At 49.1% G+C, this 10,181-nt stretch overlaps 1 protein-coding gene across 1 annotated transcript; it reads right to left on the bottom strand.

The window, feature by feature from the left end:
* Window positions 1-790: 790 nt before the first annotated feature.
* rpusd4 (RNA pseudouridine synthase D4) lies at window positions 791-9,698 on the bottom strand. The gene is made up of 7 exons (XM_088916948.1): window positions 9,328-9,698; window positions 7,618-7,783; window positions 7,109-7,310; window positions 6,870-6,963; window positions 5,393-5,543; window positions 4,838-4,935; window positions 791-3,746 (listed from the first exon to the last, which is right to left on the bottom strand). The coding sequence occupies exons 1-7, from the start codon at window positions 9,586-9,588 to the stop codon at window positions 3,561-3,563; spliced, it is 1,158 nt and encodes a 385-aa protein (XP_088773074.1). The 5' UTR covers window positions 9,589-9,698; the 3' UTR covers window positions 791-3,560.
* Between the last annotated feature and the right edge of the window lie 483 nt (window positions 9,699-10,181).

The following is a 10,181-nucleotide window of genomic DNA, read 5'->3' as shown; positions in this document are numbered from 1 at the left end:
TGAATCCAACTGAAAATCTGTGGTATGACCTGAACACTGCTGTCTATCGATGCTCTATATCTAATTTAGCAAAGTTGGAGCAAATTTGCATTGAAGAATGGGTAAAAATCCCACAATCTAAACTGCAAAGCTTATACAGACGTACCCAAGAAGACTCACGGCTGTAATTTGCTACTAAAGGAGTATGTACAAAGTATTGACTCGGGGGGTGAATACTTTTGTAATTGAGAAATGGAAGTCTTTCATTCTAGAGAAATGAATGTTCTTGAATAAAAAATATTTTTGAGTCATAAATGCGTTGAATTTATTGTGTTACTGGAGGGAGAAAAAAATATTTCAATGTTTTAAAATTTGGAGGTGTAACAGGAACAAACTGTGAAAAAATTCAAGGGGGTGAATACTTGCTGAAGGTAGTGTGTGTGTCTGTGCCCTGTGATGGGAGCTGTGTCGTCCAAAGTGTTTTCGCACAACATGCCCTTGTTTTGGACTAAGCTTATCACCGATACGAAAAAAAAGATAAACATTTGTCCTGCCACGCTCAAGGATGTAACTCTCCTGTACCCAGGCCAAACAACTGCTCTTAACATACAAGTTTTCAATCTCACCACATCACTAGTTTTTGGGCACCTTTCCAGATTAAACACTGGTTTTATAACTGTGCAAAAATGTGGAAATGTTGAAATTTACATTTCGGTTTAGTTTTTAGGTGGTGGCAACATTTCAGATTTGGGGCAACAGTGTGTACCTTAATAGAGCATACCAAGTTATAACTATTAACAACTACAAAAAATCTATTAACGGCAAGAACATTTTTAATAACACTTTTATATACGAGAACAATCTGAGTAACCATGAGTTTTAACAGCTCATTTAATACGCTGTATTGATCTTCTGAATGTTATAAAGAGTGAATATGTTGAACTCGGTCTCAAAACCAGTGTTACCTGGTTGCATTACACGATCCTCAGAAATGCTACAAATGATGTGAATGAAGAATTCACTCCAACCCGATCATTTCATGATTTCCTGTACGTGCTAGCTCGGAGTTTATCGAATCTGAGAATGCCCCATTGGCTCGGAGGCAGGTGCTCTTTCTGGTTCCTCACTCTCGGCTTGGTCACAGACCTGCAGATCTGGTGGCTCTCATTTCCTTTCCAGTCGTACTGGCATCCGAACTGGCTTTCGTCCCCCAAGCCTCACTCGGGGAGATTCCTACTCGGCTCTGAAGCAGGAGGTTTCGCAAAGCAGCGAAGCCACCGCTGTCCTGCTCACGGGCACTGGAGCGCCGAGGAGCAAGCTAGCATTACCGTGGCGGCCTGCCACACCCCTTCCCACCCGTCAGTCAGCCTCAGCTGCCATGGGTACATAGCCAGTAAAGAAGTCTGCTCCATCTCTTCACAATTTACTACCACTCCTGTCACAGGAGCACCAGGCTGCTTCATGTCTGCCGTGGGAGTGCTCTGGGTTTGGTTGTAGAAAGAGATACTCGGGTTCCCTCTACCTCTTTCTACAGGTTCCCTGCCTTTTGCTTTGGATCCTTACTTTCTGGATGATCCCCTCGGTGGTTTACACTGCAGTTCCCCTGGCTTTGGATCCTGCTGTGGTCTTGGATTCTTTTACAGGACTGCATATCGGCGCTTTTGCGAAGCCTTTCTGCTACCTGGCTGTGTTCTCGGACCACAGTTCTGAAATGGGTTTCGCCCGTTTCCCACTGCCGGCTCAGCTGCTTATTTTGCCCTGCCCCTGTGTTTCCCTCCAGCCTCAGACCACTGCTTACTTCCACAAACAGTGGCCCTTACAGGCACAGCGTGGTGGAAGCGGAATAGTCAATCTGTCCAGCCTTATAATGCATCATACCAGATGAAAGGTTACAAATGATGGGGGGCCATTTGTCCTTCCAGCCTGCTTGGGAGTTAGTAGTTAATTGATCCCAGGATCTCATCCAGCTGTTTCTTGAAAGACGCCAGGGTATCAGCTTCAACAACACTCTTCATGTAAAGTAGTGCTTTGTGTCCTAATTGGAGGATTTTATTCAACCAGGGTCTCTGCTTCAACAACATAGCTTGGCAGCATGTTACACATACCCATCCTAGGAGTCCCAGGGCATCCTGTTCTCAGTTTTAAACGCCCACCCCTGTAGTCTCCACTTCTGACCTCTGGTCTGGGTGTCTCCTGAGCTTTAAAGTACAGTCTCTCTCAATATGAGGTACTTGCAAAACGGGGCGCAAATATTATTTCCATCAGGACAACGTAAGCTTGCAGTTCGTAAATCGTGAAGAGAATCAGTCCGCTCTGCAATGGGGGTCCGACCAACTCAACAACCTGGAATGTATCAGACCTCAACACAAGGCTACAGTTAGCTTCACTTCTTGTCACAGCCTCTTTTACTGTTAGAAACGAGCTTTCTGAAGCCTACAGGAATTGTTATTGTGGGGACAGGCCAGCACAGGAGTGTAATGAGTGTCAGCGGGACAGACTGCTCACTCTGGACCAAAGGGGAGTCGCTTCGGTCCTCGTGTCTGCAGCACCAACAGAACTGGAGACAGGACCTACACTGCTACAGTGGACACTCCGCTTCGATGAATTAGGCCAGCGAGACCTCGAGAGTTTAGACAGGTTAACTGATCCTGTCAAACTGACAGGACTATAGCCCTTCACATGTGGGGCTCCAGCTACACTTCCACTCTGGACCGATTCGATTGGCGTTATCATCCCCAGAGCACCCAGGCTTGCGCAGATGCATGCAGCCTTGATTCAAGGATCGTTCGAAACAATCTGGGTCAGAAGTACCAACCACGATGTTCTCCCTTTGTTCACATGGGTTTCCTCTGGGTGCCTCCAGTTTTCTCCCACAGGCCAGAGACAAACTGGTAGGGAAAACTGGAGTGTGTGTGTGTCTGCCCTGTGATGGACTGGAGTATACGCTTAGGTATTAATAAAGGTAAGATACATTCTGATTTAAAGCATCTTGATTTCAGGCCACAGAATGTGTTATGTGGGAAAAGAATTGGTCACCTTTCTCTAGACACTGTGGACGATTTCGGCACAAGCCATAATCCAGCTCCTGTTCCGAATACGAATCCTTCCGGAAAACTGGCACCGATCATTGCCCAGCAACTCACATCAGTAGCACATCGCAGGGCGTTCTCAAGCAGCCCATCATTTAAAGACAGAGACCTGTGGCCGTACATCAGCTATGACCTCTGATGGTAAATGACTCCTCTCTGTGTAGGTCTGCCCTGCCCAAGACGCAGTTCTCACTCTTGGATCTGGGCAAACCTGGCTCAAACACAGAAGCTCACATCTGCAAAGGAACAGGCTGCAATATGGAAAATCCTTTATCTACATCCAAAAGGAGGGCACAGGGAAAAACACAGGCGTGTCCAACTGTACGGGTTTGGGTTCTGGTTGCGATGCAGCAGCACAGACAGCTCCTCGTCTGCACACTCAAGCCTCCTCTTCTTTCGGAGTCGCCCCATTCCAGATCAGGGAGGTGGGAGGATCTCTGCTCAGAGGTAAAGGCTCTTCTCAAATCCGCAGTCCTGCGCCATCCCGATCCGTCACTGCTCCGGGAGCTGGATTCCCAGCCTGCGCAGCGAGCCGAGGAAGAACCGGGGCAGGGGGCAGGAGAGGCTGACCCCCGGGGCGCCGGGCAGGATGAGCCCGCGGGCGTGCAGGTGGAGAGGGAGGTGTCGGGCCTTGCTCTGCTCCAGGCCCAGCCGCTGCAGGACCTTCTCTGGCAGCTTCTGAGGGAGAGAACGGGAGAACACAAGACCCGTCACAAACCGCCTAGCCAGTCCGCCTGGGAATCAGCAGTAATTCATAGATCCCAAGATCCCATCCAGCTGTGTCCTGAGAGAAGCCAGGGTTTCAACTGGACTGAGCAGCTTGTTCCCTACTCCCACCACCCTCTTTGCAAGGACCTCCTTGGTTTGCACTTCCCTGTAGTTTAAAGGGGCTTCTCAAAAAGCTGGAAAGTTGCTATATAAAATACAGTTTATCATCATCATCCTCCTAACAATGTTATGCGTCATCTTTGTGCAGGTCATTCTGAGTCAGTACATAAAGTGTGCCAGGCAGTTCAGCTGCTCAGCTCATCACGTCAAGAGGGACTAGCGACTTTGGAAAGCAATCATCACTTCATGCAGCTGTGCAGCACACATGAGACACACACGTGTCCACCTGAACACGTTCTCCTGGACATTCTCCTTTATTTGGTTCCAGCACCTTGAATTAGGTGCCTCTTTTAAAATGACATCTTTAAGAGAAGCTGAGGAAACGCCAAACAAACACCCATGGGCTTGTACTGATTTAACACTTACAGCCTGGGGAACCACATCAGCAGGACACACATGTCGAACCCCAGAGCCTGGTGGTTAATCTCTATGCAGGGATCTTTTAAACGTGTGAGACAGGTGCGGTACAATCCAGCTCCAGTCCACAGCCTGTGTTCAGAACAGCCCCAGTGGTGGGGGAGGGGCAGGATGGGAGTTCTGCAGGTGTCCACGTGGGACGTCAAGCTCAACTGCATCACGGTTCAGGGAGGCGTTCCTCTCCCGCCCATGAGTGAAGACACGAGAGAGCGTGGACTGACAGCTTTGACGACGGGCAATTCCCTACATCTCAGAAACGGCTTTGGTTAGCCAGCTAGGTAGGAAAAGGTGGCAAACTAATTCTCCTGTCAGAAGAAGAAGGGAGCTATCCCCCATCATTCACACATGTTCTTAATTACAATGATGACATTTAGCAGGTTGTAGTATCTGACATGAGGACACCTGACATGAGGGGTTTTCGACCCTGTTGTTTGCTTGATGCTGAACAGGATTCACTGCCTCACCTGCGGTGCCAGTTTACTCCAGTTGGCATATTTGTGGTCTCCCAGGATCTGACATCCTAACCCATAGGCCATGTGCACACGGATTTGGTGCTTCACCCCTGGCAGGAAAGGGACAGGTTTCAGTAGACATAAAGCACAGAGATCGTTTAAAAACGTAGAATCTTGAGGTCTTATAGTTAAGAAAATTACTTTTCTATCATTCCCTACTTCAAAGAGTATGATGGGTGACTCTTCAGGCTCAAGACTTTATTTGGCACTGCTACAGGCCCTAGTCCTCACACCACCTGCTCCTCTCCCCACCTGCGATTGGCTACACACCCTAGTTCACACACAACCTGCTCTTCTCCTTACCTGTGACTGGCTACAGACCCTAGTCCTCACAACACCTGCTCCTCTCCCCACCTGTGATTGGCTACATACCCTAGTCCTCACAACACCTGCTCCTGTCCTCATCTGTGATTGGCTACAGACCCTGGTCCTCACACCACCTGCTCCTGTCCTCAGCTGTGATTGGCTACAGATCCTAGGCCTCACACCACCTGCTCCTCTCCTCACCTGTGATTGGCTGAAGCTCCACTAAGCTGCAGCCCCCAGCACTGTCTAGCACACGGTATTGAGTCACCGCACTGTGAGCCTCCCGGTTGGCTCGAACCCGGGACACCTTCTGGCCTTCCTCTGAAATCCTGTACAAGGGGCTCAAAGACATCTAAAAAGACACAGGCAGAACAGAGAAGACTGAGGAGAAACCTTTTAAATGAGGCAATTAAATCAACATGAGATCTTGAGTGGCCAAACCAGTAAAGGCCTAAAGTCAGAACACAGGCTGAGCACTACTGTCCTCAGACCACTGGTCTCAGTCTGCCCCAAGTCACTAACTAACTGGAACCTGCATTCCTGAACAGCTGGTGGAGCTCTAGCAGGGTCTGGAGGGATGGAAGTTGTCCAGGGTTTCCCCAGCCTGTGGCACACCAGCACTTACAGGGCTGGAAGAGAAAGCTGCAGGAGGCTTCTGACTGATGGCTGCACTGCTGTTGGTGCCATGGGACTTGCAGACTTTTGACTATTTATAAAAACTATATTGTGCTAAGTTATTTAGCAATTCACGTTCAAGTTCATTGTCATTATACTTATACACAAGTATATGTTATAATGAAATGCTATTTAGCAAGCTCTCAGACGGTAAGTAGTACAAAAAATAACAATACAATTGTATAAGAAAAAAACTGAGACAACAGGCAATGTGCAAAACAGCAACAGTTATGCAAAATCATATGTCAACAGAATGAAATAAAGGAAACAAAATTATGGGGAGTGAACGTCTTGACGTGAGGTAGAGGTATATTTCAATGTGCGTTTCAGTTTTGCTAAAGAGAGAAGGCACTGTGAGGGTTCAGATCGTGGGTGAGAGAGGCTGGGAGTTTAATAGTTTGATAGTGCGGGGGTAAAAACTGTCTCTGAGTCTGGTAGTCTGGCCCTGAATGCTCCAGTGCCATTTTCCAGATGATAGAGGGTCAAACAGTCTGTAGCTGAGGTTCGTGCTCAAAAAGCTGGGAACATTCCTGTAATAAATGTCCTGGATGGATGGGAGAGCAACCCCAGCGATGGACTGGGCAGTTTTCACAACCCGCTGTAGGGCTTTGTCAGCAATACTGCAGTTGCGATACCACGCTGTGATGCAACCTGTCACTATGCTTTCTGTAGCGCATCTGAAAAAAGTTAGTGAGGATCTTACTCTTCTTCAACTTTCTTAGGAAGTACAGGCGCTGTTGCGCTGTCTTAATCAGACAGGTGGCGTTGAGAGAACATGTGAGGTCCTTGGTGATATGAACACCAAGGAATTTGGAGTTACTGACCCCTTCCACTTCAGTCCCATTGATGTGGATAAGGGCATAGCCGTTTTGCAGTTTTCTGACATCAATGATCAGCTCCTTGGTTTTGCCGATGTTGAGGGGAAAGGTTGTTGTCTTCGCACCACGTTGTAAGGAGTTTGACTCCAATTACGGCTCCCTTGACAAATGCTTTTTTGACTGACCTTGTAGTGTGGCTGAGGCCCAGCGATTTCTTTCTCAATGATGGGGATGTCGATCACACCCTCCGAGGGCACTGGAACCCCAACACTCAGCACCCTGGAATCACACGACAGCCACTGGGATCAGTCTTGATCAGGACCACGTACACAACATGTCACAGCGCCTCGGTGACCCTTGACCCCTCCAGTACGTCACAGCGCCTCGGTGACCCTTGACCTGAACACAGGACAGCTTCACTTACCAGTACTTCTTCTCCACCTGGTGGGTTTTGAAGAGCTGGTGAATGTGGTCCGCCGCCTCCTCGCTCTTGCCCAGCAGCATCACCCCGGTCGTCTCCTTGTCTAAACGGTGGCACAGATGCAGAGGTCCTGCCTTCATGCCACCAATCATCTTGGCGAGAACGGGCAGCACGTCTGCGATGCTGTTTTTCACTCCTGGTCCACCTGGAGGTGCATTAATCACATTGTAAGCAGCAGGAACCTCCCTCCCACTCGCCAACCAGGTGCTACTAGCCCCCACCCACCCCCTCGCCAACCCGGAGCTCCACCCATCCACTGGCCAACCTGGAGCTCCACGCACCCACCCTTTCGCCAACCTGGAGCTGCAGCTACCACCCACCCACTCGCTCGCTCAACTGCATCAGTCATCTGCGAGTAGCAATCATACACTACCCCCAAGCAACCTGTGCTCCTTGTACAAGTTCCCCGGTCCCAGGGGTGTCCCGGGCTGGGGCGCAGGAGAAAGACGCACCATGCACCGGGACCCCGTAGGGCTTGTTGATGGCGACCAGCTGCTCGTTCGCCAGCAGGATGCCCCTCTTCAGATCCTTGGCCAGCACGTTGGGATGGACCCTCTGGAGCTGCTGGCTGAACTGGTGGAGCTCTCGGACTCGCCGCAGAACCGGAGACGAGGGGCCCTGCGCAGAGTAGGACACACACACACATACCATGAAGCCCTGCTGCAGAGGAAGACAGTGTTACACTGACAACAGCAGCACTGCTGTTAAATCCCATCAGCCCGGATCTGGAAAGGCTTTGAAACAATGCCACCTGTGTGTCTCTTTCTGTCTCTCCTCAAGTGTGTCAATCAGACTCCATTTTCTAACCGCTTCATCCAATTCAGAATCGCAAGGCAGGGTACACCCAGCCCATCTCAGGGAAGACACACTCACACACATTAGGACCTGAGAATCCAATTAATCTACCAGCTTGCCTCTGGACTGCAGGAGAAAATCGGAGCACCTGGAGAAAACCCAGAGAGACCCGGGAAGACCACGCAAACTCCATGCAGATAGCACCCTGGGAATTGAACCCGGGGCCCCAGCCCCTGCGTGGCAGCAATAAAACACTGTGCCACCGGGCCGCTCTCGATCAGACGCACGGGTCATTATTAAGAGTTCACCCGGGAGTCTAGAACCAGGGCACCAGCAATTCAAATTGGGCTCCCAGAGCCACAAATCAAAAGGAAGGAACCGGGTGTCTTTAGTCTGGAAAAGATATTAAGGGGGGGAACTGATTTCAATGTTCAACAGTCTTCAAAGGTATTGTCAAGGATATAGACAGGAGGCCTTGAGTGGTACCGACAGCTGTGGAGATGGCTGGAACAAACTGACTTACCAGGTGATTAAAATTAGGACGCTGGGGCCCTTTGAGAAACTGTGGGAGTATTTTATAGGATGAACGACTGAGCTCCAAAGAATCAAAATGTCAATTTCAATGTCAAGTTTAATCAGTTCATCGCCTTCTTAATGCATTGAAAACTGGCTTCGGGGATAACAACAAGCGCCGCGACCCCGCAGTGCGGCTGTAGGCGCCTTGAGGATATAAATCATGTGAAGACAGCAGGACGGTAAAGGCTTTACCGCCCTCTAGTGGTTCCCTGAGCTGAACACCCTCCCTGGCTGTCAGTGCTCTGAAGCAGGACAGGTTTCACCCTCTGTACGACAGTGTTGTCCCGACAGTAATGCCAGCTTCTCTCCGTCAGCGAGAAGACCGAGAGAAAACTGAAACAGAGTCAGATGTCAGCGTGCAAGACTCAATTACATTTTACTTTTAGTCACAACAGGAAAGACCAACAGTCTACAGGTGTATTAGAAGCATTGCTTCAATTTTCTGTCGTGATCTTTAAGAAGAATCCTTAATATCCATTTGCGAGACGATCTTAAGAAAAACCACTTGAGGGTTTAACATTGCCATCGGAGGCTGAGGCGTGCCATAGCTGAGAACACACAGTGCTCTTATCTCCGTGTGATAAATCCCTGCGCTCTTTCACAGTCCCCCTGACCCCAGTCCTTCGGTTCAGATGGAAAACCCAGGTCCCGGTGGAAGTAACTCTGCAGGAGCGGTTACTGACGCCAGTAAAGTGAGCGGATACGGTATACCGCGACTTGATTTACTGAGGCGTTCGCCAAATAAACCATTATGAAGAAAGGACCAGCGCTTTTGAGCTTTAGATCTATACCTCGGTTTTCGTTTCCTTTGTCTGTTTCTTTTCTTGGCGTATTTTCTCGGCCAGGTCGCTGGCTTTCAGCTTCGGGGAATCCGTGTTTTCCCTCCCGACGATGGTCTTCAGTCCCCTTTTCTGCCCGGTCGCAGCGCTGTGTGGCCGGAGAGTCCCGGCGACCACAGCCGCTAAGAAACAAATTGAGCGGGATTCTCCTAAATTCGCGCACATGACTCCCTGTCGCCTTACCAGGCGGTCAAGACAGCGAGTTACATACATTCTGTGTAGACCGTAAAATCAACAAACTTGTAAAAGCCCCGGACTTAGAAAAAAACATACATTCCACGCCCGTCTGCTCATGGGCGCCGTCATTTTCCTAACCTTTCACCTCTACAACCATTGGCCAGCCATTTGAATCAACTTTATTACTCATGGAACACACGAGGGCTATTTTAAAGAAGCAGGATTACTTTATTGAGGGTTTTCTCAAATTAGCCGAATTGAATGAACTCGATAACTGACTTCAGGATTACTCCAGTTCCACGAAAGCAAGCTCTGGTTTCGCGTATCCGGTTAAAGCGATTCAGGCTTTGAAAATCCGACCAGCTGCGCGTTCACGCCGCTCTCCACTAGGCAGGAGGGTCGAGCACCGATTCCTTCACCCGCGCCAGTAAAACCCCGGCGAAAGAACGCGCAACTTAATCCAGTGAATATGAATTTCAGCTCTTTATGGAAAACTATGAGGATAAAGTATTTTTATAAATTTATTTTAAAAATAAAGATCGGTTGTAATAGCGAGGCGCCATTACAAGCCAGATAAGATGCTTGGCAGATACATTGACCTATAAATTGAAATGTGGAAGTTAATTATG

The sequence above is a fragment of the Atractosteus spatula genome, chromosome 5 (assembly GCF_055471065.1).
Source record: "Atractosteus spatula isolate fAtrSpa1 chromosome 5, fAtrSpa1.hap1, whole genome shotgun sequence".
NCBI classification, from domain to species: Eukaryota; Metazoa; Chordata; class Actinopteri; order Semionotiformes; family Lepisosteidae; genus Atractosteus; species Atractosteus spatula.
Note: the sequence above shows the minus strand (reverse complement) of the source record. Positions and strands in the feature narration are given on the sequence as shown.

What these genes read in the sequence shown, in the direction of transcription:
- rpusd4 (XM_088916948.1), bottom strand. Translation starts at nt 9,588, where the DNA reads ATGTATGTAACTCGCTGTCTTGACCGCCTGGTAAGGCGACAGGGAGTC. An exon ending in CAGGTGGAGAAGAAGTACTG is followed by an intron (nt 6,964 to 7,108) that starts GTAAGTGAAGCT and finishes GTGTGATTCCAG; the next exon opens with GGTGCTGAGTGTTGGGGTTC. An exon ending in GGAGCTTCAGCCAATCACAG is followed by an intron (nt 4,936 to 5,392) that starts GTGAGGAGAGGA and finishes CTTTCCTGCCAG; the next exon opens with GGGTGAAGCACCAAATCCGT.